This window comes from Monopterus albus, unplaced genomic scaffold, assembly GCF_001952655.1.
Source record: "Monopterus albus unplaced genomic scaffold, M_albus_1.0 scaffold87.1, whole genome shotgun sequence".
In the NCBI taxonomy this organism is placed as follows: domain Eukaryota; kingdom Metazoa; phylum Chordata; class Actinopteri; order Synbranchiformes; family Synbranchidae; genus Monopterus; species Monopterus albus.
In genome coordinates this window covers 386,256-403,535 of record NW_018127967.1, presented here as the reverse complement: position 1 = coordinate 403,535, position 17,280 = coordinate 386,256, and the positions used below count along the sequence as shown (strand labels likewise).

Below are 17,280 nucleotides of genomic sequence, written 5' to 3'. Positions count from 1 at the left end.
TAAGTATATCAAAATCCAGTCACAAAAAATAAAGGCATGGCGTGAGTGGGAGCAAGCAGAAAGGGAAGGCTGGCTGGTTTTTAAGTGAGCAACACACAGAAAAGCTCTTGAGCTGCATTCTGCATGAGGGCCAATGCATCTTTAGAAACCAGACAATGGGACTGGTGCTTTTTTCATGGTCAGAGAAGAAAATGAGTTTGTTCACCTGTTCATCTTCTGAATAGCACAAGATCACCTTTCAGCCAAGCTGCTCTGCTGCCAGCTTTAGCTACATGGTCAGTGTGCACTACAGTAAATGCACCAAAGGCATATATTTATAGGATTCTGAATGGTGTTTCCCATTACCTTTTCCACACAATAAACATGATGACACATGAAGACTTCTTATCTTCTTATGGTTTGCTAGTTCTGAACTGGTTATCATTACTCCCAACATGTAAAAAATGGTTAGACAAACTAAATTCACTGGTTTGTTAATGTAGAACCTGGTTTCAGTTTAATTCATTCAAGACAAACCCTAGATATTTAGTACTGTATTTCCATAATGTTAAAGACCTTAAAGAGGGAGATTAAATAAAGGCCAAGACAAAACCGATCATAGCGTCATTGTCTCAGATTTTCAAAAACTCCTCCAGAGCTACAAAAGACATTATACTAGTATTTACTGTACACAGGCTAAGCACTACTCCTGATGACTCCATTTTAAGTGTAAAGATGCTGGAGTTCCCCTTTAAATAAATACTTTGTTGATTATTATTTTCTCTTTTTTATCCTTAGTTTTATTTCATAACTATCAGATTTTATGACAGCTGTTTTCATTTGGTTTCTTATATCTTCCTATATGTTCTTTCAAAAAGAGCTGCACACATATGTTTATTATGAAAGGTTCACAACAAAATGCTTCAGCAGTTTTGTCACCATTATTTGAATGTAAAATCCCCTGAACTGTTTAAGCTATAGGGTCTTTTGTTTGTTTGTTTTGGAGTGGAGTGGAAAGCAGGCTTTCTTGAATTTGTTTTGGTGTTCTGGGGGAAAACAGTGACTCAGAGACTTATGATGTCTTGTCCTTGGATTTTCTGTATGTGGAGTTTGTCAACAAGGTGCTACTCTTTGCTGTACTACATGTAATACTGTGTATTTTACTGTAACAGCCATTTCATTTGATAACAGTGTATTAATTCACAGGCAGACTACATCTGAAGTCTAAGACAATCTCTTCTGGCAGTAGCTGCTGCTTAAGCCTCAGCTGAGCCTTGCTTTGAGCTCTATGTGGGCTAGTGACCATGTGACCGCTAGCAGTGAGGGGCTTTGCTGACTCTGCTGGGCAGGAGAAACAAAGGGAGAATGAAGGAGGCACAGGGGATGAGAGAAGTGCAGTGCGAAAACAGAGGACAGAGCAGAGATGTGGATAATTAGGCTTAGGTTGCTGCTCCAGCCAAGCCAGCAGGCCTCAGGCCACAGACTGGGAGGAATTACCACTACATCATATGGGTAAGTGAAATGAATGGGTGTGTGTGGGAGAGCTTCGCTTTTTCCCTATCCCTGGACAGCTAGAAAAAAGACAGTGGTATAGCTGGTGCAGGGGAAGTGTTGGCAGGCCAATGTGACACACTGAAGGAGAGGACCATATTCAATACAGCTGACTCCTGGAGGCTGTTTTCTCACTCCAGACTTGAAGAGGGATGATACTGTAATTTGTCTAAATCTAAACGGACCCTTAGTGCAGGTATGGAACAAACCAATACATGAGAAAATGAGATACCACATGCAATGCTAATGCTAAGTAAAACTGTTTGAGAAAGCAGAGAGAGACACTTAGTGTTCATCAAAGACACTGTTAGATTTCGGTGTTACATCCTAGCCAGGAGATGGCAGTAGCTGTCAACACCAGTGGTACTGTACTTTCTGTCCTTTTACCACTCATATCTACTCAGCTATCTTGAAAGCAAGTATGTCAAAAGGTGGTGAATGATTCTTGAAATATTATGTAATGAACTGCATTACTTACCATTAACTAGAACTATGGGAATAATCAGTACTCTGAACTCGCATTAAGGGTAACCTACCATACTCCACCCCACCCCAATAACCAGAACAAAATGGAAGCTAAGTAAAACAACAGATAGGCAAGTGTGTTAACCGGCTGCTGGAGAATGCACAGTTTGAGGAACAGAAGTCAAAGCCAGGTGCAGGAGGCTTGATAAAGCTGCTCTCATATCTCCTCATCTTTATTGCAACTGGGGAGCGAGAGCCGTTGCCGTGAGAGTGACTGAGCTGCACTGCCACAATTGTGCACCCCTTCCAACAGTGCTGATGAGATGCTGATGGTGGTGCGATGGTGTCAGGATGGGGGTGGTGGAGATTAAGGGAGCTGGTGTCAGGTCTGGAGTGACAGACAGAGGCTCTAGGACTGTGGCAGCAATTTGCGGGGCAATCCTTGAACAGACATGGTGTGTATATGTATGAGAGCCTAGGCAGAGAGTCATCTTAACTTATAGTCTGAGGCACTTCACAGGAGTGTCAATATGGGAGCCATCAACTGGTCTTCGGTTTATATGAACACAAATCCTCAGCCCTCATCTATTCCAGAAAATGTTTCCCTTATACATCCATGACATTGTGTTTTAAAGAGATTTCAGTTCCAACATGAAATCCTACCTGCTCATTTTTAAATAGTACAAAGTAAAATACAAATTATTCTAGGACCCAGGAATAGAGGGTACATTTCCAGCAGCTTTTATAACTGTGCAGTGCTCCTGCAATCTTAGACTCTTATTTAGTTTAGCAAAGGCTGCAGCTGTTTTGACGGCATGACTCAACTCCTGCTATTTGATCTAACATCTGGTGATGCATGATCATTTAACACTTATAAAAACAACAGGAGTGTGATCAGTGATGAGACATGCCTGTCATTCCTGGACTGACCTGATGATGAGCAACAGCGTTTGTCGTTTGTAGCTCCCCAGCAGAAAGCTCTTGAGCTTTCAGGAGTGCCAAAATGATTCAACACTTCAACTTATGCAGTTATTGGTGCTTTACATTGAAAATGTTGTCAAATATTAGTATGAAAATATTTAATGGCCCATGAAGATCGGCCACAGATTCCAGCGGCACCTTGGTTTACCTCCATGTTACACTAAATGATTATATACAGTATACAACAAAACTGACCTGTGCAGTCACACTACAATATTAAATCATTTTAATTTCTATCATCTTACAATAGTTGTATTCTTTCTAAGTTGAAGTTGGGGTTATTTGATCTTATGTATAATTAAAAACAAACATTTAAAAACTATGAGTAGCACGACCTCCACAGAACAGAAGCGAGTATAGCTGTGACAGCTGCAACAGAAGTCAGTTTACCTGTAATCACTGCAACAAAAGTGATTGAAGTGATTTCTATGGTAAGAAAAAAAAAAAAGAAAAGAAAACCGGGCTAGGCATTTGAAGAGTCTAATCTGGTACTCCGATGCAATGTGGTAATGTCCACTTAAAACGGTAATGCTGAGTGAATACTATCCTACACATATCTAAAGTGGGCTCAGACTTACTGTATCTGGATAAAACCTCAAACAAACAAATGGATGACAATGGGCAAACCAGCATCTCTGTATGATGGTCCCCTAGCTTTTCTTCAATGAGAATTATATTACTGATTGTGTTTGGATTATAATACTTTTCTGTGTTAACAAGACATGGACCGTGACAGATTATTGCCAGATAAACAGAAACTGGGCAGTCAACATTCATTTTCACATGGAACCATGCTCCTTCTAACCACCTAATACATCCAACAAAGTGTTCTCAAGCTTAAGCAAAAAGATGATTATGATTATGCAAGTCAAAATGAATACTGCTAACAATTCATAGAGTAATAACTTAAAAGGTTGCAAGACCATGTGCTTTTGAATATACACAGTAGATGTGGGTCTACAAACACAATGCTAATGTAAGATTTCTTACCTATAAGGCCATAGGAAAGGAACTTGTTGACAGAGGTAAGGGCAAGGCCTGTGATTGGTCCAGTGGTGTCCTCAGAGCGGACCACTTCCAGAAAGGGCCTCAGGAAAACATTGGGTTCAACATCCGACAGCTCTGGAGGAGGACAATGACACACACAACAATCAGTCATGTCAACACAACATGCACGTCAGGCTGTGACTGTCACCACATCTAGTATACTGTACAGAACATGATACAGTTTGAGACGTGACCGCGATAACAATTCTCAAGGGAAAAAAAAAAGATAAAACATATTTAAAGAAAACATTTCAGTAAATGTATATTATATATGACAAAAATGTAAACATCTCTTTCAAAGACCAAACTCTAAGAAGTGTGCACTTTTACTTTTAAGTATCTCTAATGCTCCTCTGTATCCCATGGCAAAAGCACAACATGTGGGGTTCCTCAATGAAGCCTTCAGCCTTAGACAATGCAACTCACACAAACAAGCCAGAGCAGAGTGGTTAACAGTGCTGTGTGGAGTCATGTACTTTTCCTTTCCACTCTATATGACAGAATGTGTAAACAGCACTGTTGCCCTTGAGATCAATGAGGAATTAACATCACAGGAGGCTGGAAGCTCTCTGCTGCTCGAGAGAAAGAACACAGAGGAAGAGAAGAAAGGAGGGATGTACGAGTGTTAAACGAAGAAGGACAGAGATCAGAAAGAGAAAAGTCTGCTTAAAGAAGAGGAAACATGCTTAATCATTTTCTTAATTCAAGATAAATCAGCCACACTGTAATACAGTAAAAAGAGTTTAATTTAAAAAAGGGTCCTTCTTGTGAAATATCATATGCCCCTGTAATGGAAATAAGTGAATGAATAGAAAATGGAAAACACTACATTGTTTGTGCTGGAAAGGGGTCATGACATTTTGACCTTTATGAAATGTTCAAAATAAACTGATGTCTGTTTTAATAAACATCTCAAATAATGAGCCATTAGATAATTAGCCATTGTAGATTTCAGTTATCAGAAGAAAAACCAACTAACTAATAATCAGTTAATCGCCGACATCCCTAAACAATTTATTAAACCCAGCTGCAGTTAGCTCACTGAGAAGGAAGCTTTGCTGAGCATTCCACTTCGGGAAACCACCATCAGCGAGTCCACCCTGATGTAAATTGTCTCTCACTTTCTCTGGAGAATTCAGAGAAAAAAGGGGGTCAAGAGGGGTAAGAAAAAATACCAAACAGGTAAAATAACAATGGGGAAAATGAGTGGAGTCACGCACACCGCTGGGAAATGTTGTGCCAGAGGCGTACTTGCTACAGCAATACTGCGAGGATTATGGCTTTCTTAAGAGAAGCTCCACTCCAGATGAAAAAAATAACTTGGATATCAAAAGCACAGAGAAGAGCACCCAACCAATTTCCAAAAGTGCACAGCCATCGTGAATTAGCCTGTGATATCCAATACCCATGTGGCTTGTTTAGAAATCAAATATTAAAAAATTTGGAAATTTACACAACCCCTTTCTTGGCCGATTCACTTTCCAAAACAAGTCTCATGCTTGTGGCTTTCTGAATTTTTTTTGTTCATCTGGTGTTTTATTTTAGTCACTGTTACTTCTGAGATCCTGCAGCAGTTTTGGTGGAAAACCAAAAGTAAATTTTGCAACAACATGAAAATAAGCAGGTTTCCCCATGAACAGCACAATATAAGCATACAGTACACTTAAGAAATTCTGCAAAATACACATTAAAATCTTAACTTGAGAGAGACAGCTCTACTGGTGCAATCTGTCCGTCAGCTACCACAAAACTTTTTAAAGAGGGTTTTAGTGTCCCATTACTTTACAGTTTGAAAAAACATGTAGTAAGGGTGGAAGGAGGGTGCTCAAATGAATCAGTCAATAGATCCTGATGAAGACTTCATCAAAGGCGATCACCCTCTAAGTGCTATGGCTGCGTTCCCAAAGACCACAGATTGGAAAACTCAATTGTGTTGTATTGATCTGGCTGGTCACCGGTGAACACAGGGCTGACTGGAGCAGCGTGTCGGTGGCCACCACCAATCTTCTTAAATAAAGTCTAAATACAGGCTCTGTACTTCAGCTCAATCTCAGGGGCTTGTGGAGTAGAGTGAAATAAATGACGACGGCTGCTGTCGCAGTGAGGCAATCATTCTATAACCAAGTTGACCTCTGGCTGACATTGACCAAAAAAAACCAAAAACCATAGGATTAAAGCGGCTCACTCAGCAGTGCATGTTACTATAAGGGCTGGGTTTGCTGGGTACAAGTCCTGATGTAAGGGTATGTACAAGTCCAACTTGATTTCAGCTTAATTGGTTAAAAAAAGTCTTGTGAAATGAGCCTATAAGGATTCAGCACGAGCCTAATCCTAACTCCCTCTATCATACTGGAGCTCCCATCTTTCTGCTTGAAGTTGTAGTGAGAGTATCCAGTCATGTGTGGATTACCTACAAATGACCCCACCAAAGAGATACAGGAGGGAGGGGTGGGGTTTGGGTGCGTGAACCTTTGCCCCAGGAGAGCATCTTGAGATGAGACCAGCTCACTGCAAAACAAAAGCCATCTATAACACATGCACATCTATTGGCACTGGAGCAGAAATGGCTTAGAACACAGGGGACAACAGCAGGAGATGAAGCTAAACTACAGACGTCCACTCAGAGATGGGATGGAGTGTCATAAAAAAAAGGAAGTTGAATCAGGTTTGTTCTTTGTGAGACAAAGAAAGAGCAAGAAGCAGGGTTAACATCAGTATGACCTTTGAGATGGAGAGTGTTAAAAGCTGCCAAAGAGCTCAAATTTGATTCATATATGATGCTCTTCCTTCGAGAGGTGTTAGCATCAAAAGCTAGCATCTTTGTTTTGGTAACATTAACAACTTAGCATTGTTGTGATTTTTACCCTTTTGCTGAAGTGATATGATTTTAATTTGGGAGGTTGTCAGGCCTGTTAACCTCGTCACTTGACACTGTACCATATAGAGTGGACTGGACTTATTAGCCAGCTATAACGGTAACACTGGGCTCCACAATCGCCCAGAACTTGAAGTGGATATTCAACACCATCACCAAGAAGGCACAGCAGAGGATATACTTCCTGCGCCAGCTCAGGAAGTTCAACCTGCCCCAGGAGCTGCTGATACCGTTCTACAGAGGAATCACCAAGTCTGTTCTCTGGTCATCTATCACTGTCTGGTTTGGCTCAGCAACCAAACAGGAACAGATTAGAAAAAAAAAACTAGAAAATTGCATTTTCTGAAGAAAATGCGTATGGATGCTGACTGTTGAAAGATCCCCCTGAAAATGCTGAACATTTTGACACCTGAATGGCTTTGCTAGCTGAAAGTATGCTGAAGTAGAATTTTCCCATTCATTTGAATGGGGCAAGGTTTTCAAAATAAGCCTAATTAGTTCGAAAGTATTTTCAAAGGTATGACGTTTATGAAAGTTCTGAATAGAAGCATGAATGTCCTTGAAAAGTTCAATATTTTGATAGCTGAAATAGCTAAAAGTATGCTGAAGTTGAATTTTCCCATTCATTTGAATGGGGCAAGGTTTTCAAAATAAGCCTAATTAGTTCGAAAGTATTTTCAAAGGTATGACGTTTATGAAAGTTCTGAATAGAAGCATGAATGTCCTTGAAGAGCTGAACATTTTGATAGCTGAAATAGCTGAAAGTATGTAGAAGTAAAAATTTCCCCATTCATTTGAATGGGGCAAGATTTTTAAAATAAAGCTAAATATTTCAAATGTATGAAGTTTAGAAAACTTCTGATTAGAAGCATGAATGTCCTTGAAGAGCTGAACATTTTAATAGCTGAAAGTATGCTGAATTAAAAATTCATTTGAATGGGCAAAATTTTGCTGAAAAACACTAAATAGTTTAAAAAGTATGAAGTTTAGGAAAATTCTGAATAGATCCGCACATGTCCTGAAAAAGCTAAACATTTTGATACCTGAATGGTTTTTCTAGCTGAAAGTATGCTGAAGTAGTTATGGGCCAAAAAACTGACGGAAGAATAATAAATAAAGAAATGAAGACCAGGAAAAAAAGGTATGGATGCTGAATCAGCTGAATCATGCTGAATCAGCATCCATACAATAAATAAATAGATAGATAGATCAGAGCCAACCTGCTCTCCACAGAAGACCTGTACACATCACAGGTTAAAAGGAGGGCAGACCCCTCACACTCTGGACACAAACTGTTTAAACTTTTCCCCTCTGGACAGCACTACAGGTCACTGTACACCAAAACAACTAGACACAAGTACAGTTTCTTCCCCATCACTCTGATGAACACTGAACCCATGACTGCAGGATACAACAAGACAACAGCCCTCAGTCCAATAACTGTAAATATACATTGTATATTTACCTGAAAAACTTGGTCTAAAAAGTCACTCCAACTGGACTTCTATATCATATTTCATCGTCTCACCAGAACATGAAACAACACGCCCCTACCAGCACGACCCCTTGTGCTGGTTTAATGCTGAGCAAATGGCCGTGTAAATACAAACTCATTGTTCAAACAGAGGAACACAAAGCACTGAGAACATCATGAAATGAAACACAAACCACATCTATATCTCTAAAGATAATCTGTTTAAAACATACACATATTTCAATGAGGAGGATCCTAAGAGCTTTTTAAGGTAAGCAGAGTCAAGAGTAACACAAACAGGTCCATTTTCCATAGGATTACAGTGTAAGAGAGCTGAACACTGTAAGCAAAATTGCAAGTGTTTACCTGGCCAATACACCAAAACAGAGGAGGATTTCATTCCTTTGGTACTGGCATGGAACCAAGTAGCTTCCTTGTTTTGCAAAAGCTAGGTAAATGGAGAACACATGGATATTGTACAAATAGCACACAAATGTTGCAAAGCTTAAACATGACTGTGTTGCCGGTTATAATGAAAAAAGAAAAGTAGCAGAAGATTATGTAGATAATTAATGGTATTTTTGGGAGTATCTTCACAAAAGGCTAAAACAAAACTTTAACACTGTTCAGTGGCTTGTGTGCTCTCTGCAACCCAGTGTCTGCATCTCACCAAACATGGTTTGTAAAATAAAGCTAACACCACAATAACATGACTGCAACTCTGTGTGTTTTTGGAATTCAGAACGACTTTAAAAGTGTTCAGTTCTTTCAAAACTATCTTGCTGATGAGGCTAATTCCTGTAGACACAATCACTCTCAACTTTAATCCATACCATAAATGTATCATTATCTACTTGTCAGTTTGAATCAGGGCCTCCAACAATTGCATCAACTAGCTTATAATAGGTAGTCAAGTAGCTTGTTTAAGGTGGTCAAAGGTTAGTGTGCTTTCACCTGTTATTTCAGTGTCTTCAGACGTGGACAAAATTGTTGGTACCCTTCCATTAAACAAAGAGAAACTCACAATGGTCACTGAAATAATGTGAAACTGTCTTGCCCAAGGACACTTTAACATGGGGACTGCAGGCACCGAGATTCGAACCTTCAACCTTCCAATTGGGAGATGACTGATCTACCCACCGCACCACTGTCACCCCTCAAGTCATATCTACTTTTTGTTCATTTCCATTCTGATGAGACTAAACAAGTCGAGGGAGATTGTCTGTTTATGATGCTATACAAACAAAAAGCCAATTTCCCAAACAAGGCAGCTACTGGAATGTATGCATCAGTGTGCATCTGTATGATGGAGAGATTGCCACAGTAATTTTGACCGAGGTACAGTGGTGCTGAAGGCAGGGGGAGGAAAGGCAAGCACTGCAGCCTCTGGGTTTGGTAACTCACTTTAGTGGACACATTAAAATCATAAAAGGAAGGAAAACTGAATTTCCCAGTTTAATGTGTAATGTATTTTACAGTGATACAAACCTCACCTTCAGCTGCATTACCACATGCATTTTCTACTGGAGTCAGCATTGGGCTTTCACGTATTAGTTCAAACAATCTCAATTACTGTATATCGTTTTCCAAATTATCATCAAACCACCAATCATATGCCTGTGGACATCTTTACAGTTGACTGACTCATGTGGTTTCATCTAACCTATTGTGATGGATAAGAAGATGGTGCATTTGCCTGCCAGGTTTGAAAGATGTCAATCAAACTAAACAACAACACACAGTAATTTTGACCGAGGTACAGTGGTGCTGAAGGCAGTATAAACAACAAGACCTTTAAAAAGGGAAGGCCATGGAGCACATTCTGGTTTGGTTTGGTTTCAGGTGTGAAAGCAAGCAAACCAACCACAGGATACAGTGATTAGCACAAATATTATTTTATCGTGAATTGACAGATATAGGTAGGTAGGTAGGACTTCATTGATCCCACAATGGGGAAATTCCTGTGTTCCAGCAGCAATGGAGAGCAGAAACAAAACACCATAAGAACAAACACCACACACATATCTTGAGAAACAGATTCCAAAGTACCTAAAACCAAACAAAATATAGTATTTGAGAGACAATCAAGAATAATAATGATCCTCCCACAATTAATCCCTGAGAACAAATCAAAATACCTAAGAACATGACAAATATAGTATTCAAGAGATCAAGAAATCAAGGACAAGAATATTACTCCCATAATTAATCCGGCAATGGGGGAAATGCCTGTATTTCAGCCATGAGGATCTCTGAAAAACTACTCAAAAATACCTAAAACAAGACAACATAAAGCATTTGAGAGAAATCAAGGACAAGATTTTACACGTGCATATTTACAATGCATTTTACCCCAGGATTTGAGTATCTCAGTTGACTATTGCATAGTCTTTTATAATTTCACCTAGCTTATCACTGCAGTGATGTGTTGTACAGTCTGATTGCTGTGGGGAGGAACAGCCTACGGTAACACTCCTTCTTAAACTGGGGATGTAACAGTCTCATGCTAAAAGAACTGTTCAGAGCCTCCACTGTGTGGTGCAGGAGATGGGAGGGGTCATGCATGATGGATGTTAGTTTTACCAGCATCCTTCTGTCCGCCACCTCCTCGATGGAATCCAGAGGGCAGTCCAGGACAGAACCAGCTCTCTTAACCAGTTTGTTGAGTCTCTTTGTGTCCCTGACCGTGCTACCTCCTGCCCAACCCACAACAGCGTAAAACACTGCAGGTGCCACCACAGAATCATAAAATGTCCGAAGGAATGCCCCGGAAACACCAAAGGACCTCAGTCTTCTCAACAAGTGGAGGTGGCTCTGGCCCGTCCTGTACAGGAAATGTATATACTGTATGTAAATATGTATTAAAATATCTAACTATGCAAAATTATATAACCGCCATAGCATGTATATAACTCATGTTAACTGTTCAACTATGAAAGTTATTCAAATTATAAAATAACTCAAAACAACTGTGGGTGGAAAAAAGTTTTGAGTCATAGCCTAATAAATGTTATAAGGCTGAACCCAATATTTTCCCATAGAGACTTGCTTCAAATACTGAGGGTCCTTATTCAAAACTCAAAGTTGATCTGCTTGATTTATTGACATGATATGAACAAAATATTACCTGGGAGATTCTGGTGGCTGAAACTGATGTAAGATCAGCTGATGGTTTTGAAGATCATATCTCACTCTTTATGAGTTGTTGGGACTAGAGTAATACTCAGTCACTCACTCTATTCAGTGGTGTCACAGAGCGACAGTCTTTGGCTGAGTGCAGACAGCAGTGCTGTGTAGAAGTCTGTTTTCATACCAGCTTGTAGACCACACAAACATTCAACAAGAGCAAGAAAAAGAATGATTATGGACAAGGACTTTACAACAACAATGTACATCCTTTGATCAGCGACAACTTCATATTAAACAGATAAATGTTACTTAGCTGAACATAGAATCTGTACATCTATGTGCAAACAGCAGCACAGGACGCCCAAAAAGCAACTCATACAGCTGTTCCATCTGAGACATCATTACAGTATACACATGCATGCATGGTGCATACACAAATCTCAACCTTTACACAGCATCAACAAGCTTTTAGGGACAATGGACAAAACAAAATGATGCCTTCTATAAGCTGCACAGAAGCGGGAAGAGGGAGCATAGCAGATGAGGGAGGGGTGAATACCCCCCATTTGACCGACGCAGCAGTCCAAAACCAAACACTGATGGTTATTGATCTAGACCTCCTCAGCTGCTAGAATTAAGAGTAAGGGTCCTCGGTTGCAATGTTGAGGCTCCTGGTGCTGAGGAGTGAGGCAGTGCTTTAACAAGACCAGCCAGGCTAAATGAAATCCAGGGAGAATTCTGCTGTTCATCTGCTGAACAAAGTCTTGTGCGACAGTATTCTTTATCCATCTGTTGGGAGGAGTTTGATCAATGTCAGCTCCCCTTAGCTGACTGCCTCCACCGTTGTTTCATTCTTCTTTTTTGCCCTTGGTCTCTTTTTTCTCCTGAATGAAATTGACACTTGTAGACAGGGGCAATTAGGATTGAAAAATCCTATGAAGCTCCATTTCACTGGGCCACAGTGGTATTTTATAGATGCCTGGAACAATGCCTCTGCGCAAACTAAGCAGGCAATTTGAAAGCCCCGGAGAAATTAAAACTTTTCCAAATGCTTGGGAGGATACTTATAATGGTTACAGCAGGAGAGCAGTATATAGCAAGGGGCTACATGGAATGCAGTATAGATCTGTATGTAGAACAACATTCTGAGCAAACTGTTCAAGGAGGAAAAAATACTAGCAAGCAAAGAATCAATGACCTTACAAACACTTATAGTTCCAAAGGCCTAGTAAGTCATTTAAAGTCTTCACATTTCTTCTGGTAACACAGGTAACTGTGGCTACTTATTTTACCTTAGTGAAAATATAATTCCATTTAAACAGCCTTTAGATGATCTTTTACTTTTTCTTGTCTGGTACAATCAAACTTCATTGCTGAGCAAAGGATTAGGAAAGTTTTATGCAGCACCATGTAGTCATGGTTACTAATAACAATGCTGAGCCAGCCTGTAAAAACCTGTATTAAACTTCGTGAATACACTAGCGATGGACAATGATTTTTGGATATTCATTTAGTCATTAAATTTAAAAAAATCTAATAATTCATGTGACAATGATTTTGTCTTTAAAACCAAAAAGATGCTGTTTTCCCTTGCTTTTACCGGCATCTGAAAATAAGGCAATACCGAGGTCAGTATATCATTTTACTACAACGCCAAATACAAAAAGCAGAAACATGCAGAGACTACAGCCATCACAACTTTTGCGTGGAACGTCTTTAAGAAAATAAACAAAAATGAGGTGCAGTGCAAACAAGACGAGGCAGATTAAGTTAGTATATCATAAATTGACAACTATACACAGTCATTTGAAGGTGAAGCATTCAGCAGAAAGTGGGGTGCGCTCTGCAGATCAACAGTCACCCGGAGAAGGAAGTTTGATGATCGATGTGTAGAGCAGACAGCAGCTCTCATCACAGAGTTGACAGCAAAAAAGGGGGAGGGTTTTCGAAGTTTGATGGCATTTGCTCAACGGAATATACAGTCCCATCAAGAAAAATATTTATAGCACGACAAGATAAACTGTATAATGATAACGTATGTGAGCTGCACAGTCGTTTGACAAGTGTTTAAAAGGTGACTCTGACCACAGATGCATGGACAGCACCAACAAGCAAATGGGCCCTTTTCACAGTGACGCCAGCTAACATGGCAATTCCAGGGTTAGGGTGTATCACTGTTTCTGGTTCAGCACTGCACTGGTGGAAACGGATTTCAAAGCAAAGCCGGTATCCAACATGTCTTGTTTTGCCATCAGAGTTATGGATAATTACATGCACATTTACTGCAGTTTACAGAACTGTCATGACTCATGATGGCTAACTGGTTCTGGCTATCTTGTAGATAATCTTATTACATTTGCACACTGATCTGTGCTCTTTGTTTGTGTTGCTAGGATATATTATCTTGGCTTGCCAAAGGTGAAACCATGTTATTTGTCAGAACTGTGTGCGATTCCAACTTGTTCAGTCCACCTGAGACATCTTTTGTGTAGTTAATGCTAACTAGCCAGCTGCTTGTAGATTTCAGGTTGATGGTATTATTAATGAGTTAGTGAGCCGATTCTGCCTTATTCCCTGTCTCCACTGGATGCTCCATAGTAGTCAACTGAATTAGTTTTGCTTTTCCATAAAGTTGGAGAACACTTTGCATGCTACAAGAAAACTGTACTGTCTGAAAGCTTGAAAAAAAAAATCCAAATTTTACTTTTTGGCCACATCATCCAGCCCTAGTGATATGAAATTCCAGTGTTTAGATTCCAGAAGTATATTCCTGTCAGGAAGTAAAGTCTCTGAAACAAAATGTAAACCTAAAAAAAATCTATAAAAATGGTAATTTGACCTAAAAACATTATTAGGTCCAAAGACAATTCCTTTCAGCAGAATTGTGTTTCATATCAAAAAAGTGGAGAGGGCTGACAGCCACAAGTTCCTGGGCCTGCAGGTGACATCTGACCTGAGCTGGACACAGAACACAGCTGCCACAGTGAAGAAAGCCCAGCAGCAGCTATACTTCATCAGGCAGCTCAAGAAAGCTGAACCTTCGCCCTCTCACCCAGGCTTATAGAGGACTGGTAGAGAGCGTCCTCACTACGGGTATCACAGTCTGGTATGGTAACACCACACAGGCAGAGAGGAAGGCTCTTCATAGGGTCATAAAGACTGCAGAGAGGATCACTGAGACTGAACTGCCTGCTATGGACACACTATACAGTATTATAGGTGTTCGTTCTTTTGGCTTTAAACTCTTTACTTGACTCCAGGAGAGCCATGCACAAGTATGCCTTTATGCCTAGACTGCCTGTTTATGCATAAATGGCAAATAAAAATCTTGAATCTTGAAAAAAAGCAGAGCCAGTAAAAATAAAGCAGGTGCATTCAAATTGCATGACTTCACTACCAAATCTTGCCTGGGCCAGAGCTAGCTAGTCACTGCTTTGCACCTGTTATCCTGTACATAAAATGTATTTTTTATGCTGCATACTTTGCACAGAGGCCACATTATTCTGGTGGGGGGCTGGCAGGGCCCCAGCATCCACTTAATGCGTTTCACAGGCTGCTGTCCCCCTCTATGATGGATGGACATACTTTATGCTCAATGTATGTATAAATAATGGATGTTTTATCATGCTCAATTAAAACCTGAGGGAGTGCACATGAGTAATCTGTATGAACATGTGGTGACTAGGAGGGAAATATCTGCAGTACTGTGAGCTCTAAAGTACAAATTCATCAGCATATGATCCACCTAATGTAACAAGCCTCACATGGATTTATCATTCATGTTAAATTTCTTTATCCTTCACTGCAGTTGACAAAACAGCAACTCTAAACATTTTTTCACATGACCTGCCTTGCCATAAAATGCAGCCATCTAATTCAGGCCATTTCCATTTCATTTTGATGCATAAGTGTTTGCTTGTAGTATCGCAGTGAAGTGCCCTTCAGATGTGGCAGGGTCGTATTATCACTTCTATTTCCAGAAAAACAAACAGTGGAGAGCAAGACAATTTCCATCCCGTCCTTTAACCATGTACCCTTGCCAATGTCAGCATGTGTCTTGGTTAAGATAGTGGGAGGGGAACGACGAAAGAGGATGAGGACGGAATCTGGAAGGTGGGGGTGCATACAACTGGGGTAATGGGGTTTGGAGGGCTCAACACCATGTACAGTTTAGGATTAAGCTGCAGATGGCATCCTTTCAGCATAGTGAACCAGCACACATGCTCAAGCTCAAACTGGAATTCACACCACTCTTGGCGATATATTTACAATTAAGCAAAATTATTTGAATGCTATATGTTAATGGCTCATTAGTTGTCACCCACCGACAAGCAGCTGCATTACCTAGCTTTATGCTAGCTAATTCAGCAACAAATAAAATGCAAGCATCGTCAACATTGTACTGATAAGGAAGGAAATGATGGGGCCATTGCTCATTTATTTGCTGGAAGTGTCTAGCTGATAAATAAAAATAAAATAAAGTTTTGTCAGTGAGCTACAGCCTACACCGGCGACATGTCTGCCGTCAGGCTAATTTACAGAATAATACAAAAGGAGTGTGGGAGTGTGGTTTATTACCATTCAAGTAATAAGTTGCACGTACAACACCACCTTTAACTATAACCTCAGTATAATTGAACTGATACATTTATGACAATTTCACCAAAAACTGAAATATTTTGATCTTCAAAACCACATACTGTATGTTAAGGCAAAAGTGTTGCATTGAAGTACATTGTACACAATTGTACAAGTGTGCCTATTTAATGTGGCCAGGCAGTATATATTGGTATTACTATAAGAGTCAGCTGATAGGTAATCTAATGCACTCCATATTATATGGGTATTTAATAAGTAGCTGGCAGATATATTATTAGTATTTAAACTTGATAAGGCTACACTTTAGACCAAGACACAGATATAATGCAGCTTGGCTTATATCTGACACATTTAACACACAGACACAGTTTTGCAAATTAGACTGCAGCAAGGATGCCAAGTGGCTTTAAAGAAAAATAATGTGGACAGATAGGAGATGATGACAGAGAACATGCAAGAAGATGTGAGATGTGGAGAGAAGGAGAAAAAAAGACTGAGGCAAAGCAGCCAACACAGGCACAAAGCTGTGGACTGAGGGTGTGTGTGGAGGAGCTGGGAGTTATCGTCCTTATTTGTTTCACCTGCTGCACTCCTTCACATCGCCTGTAATGGCATTCCCATGGGGTAGGAGAGATTCCAGAAACCACAGGTTGATTCTACTGTGTTCATACAAGACACAATACCCCAACTACCACAGAGGCTGACATTCACACTCTGCCAGGAACTACACACGGTGCAACTTCTTAATGACTGAAATCAGAGAGAAGTGGCCAGACTCGGTCAAGTCAACAGAAAGGCCAAAGGTGGACAAGTAACATCTCCATACAACCATAGTGTGGCAAACATGAAGCTCAAAATATAAACCAATGGCCCTCAATTCCAGATGTAACATGATGGCAGGCCTAAACAAAACTCGGTATTGTCTGGTGCTCTCTGTAAATACCATTAACAACCAATGTGGATTAAGTGTATTTGTTGCACCAACAAAAGCAGAAGAATGACAAGTCCTGTCTCTAGGCGTCACATTCTCCAGCGGTTATGCATATCAGCATTTCATCAAGGGCTGCACCATACATCATTTTGTGAGCAAGATTTAGATCTATGTGTGATCTCAATCTCACATGACAATGAGTCTGCCTGATTGCATTAACAGGGAGATGCCTTGCAACAAAACAAGTGT

The 17,280-nt window shown here is 40.1% G+C and overlaps 1 protein-coding gene across 5 annotated transcripts in view; it reads right to left on the bottom strand.

Moving 5' to 3' along the window:
- gbf1 (golgi brefeldin A resistant guanine nucleotide exchange factor 1) overlaps window positions 1-17,280 on the bottom strand; it is a 104,720-nt gene that overhangs the window by 48,471 nt on the left and 38,969 nt on the right. For all 5 annotated transcript variants that reach the window (XM_020607576.1, XM_020607578.1, XM_020607579.1 and 2 more), the window contains exon 4: window positions 3,967-4,098. In XM_020607576.1, the coding sequence (XP_020463232.1) occupies window positions 3,967-4,098 (132 nt within the window). The remainder of the gene's footprint in view (window positions 1-3,966; window positions 4,099-17,280) is intronic.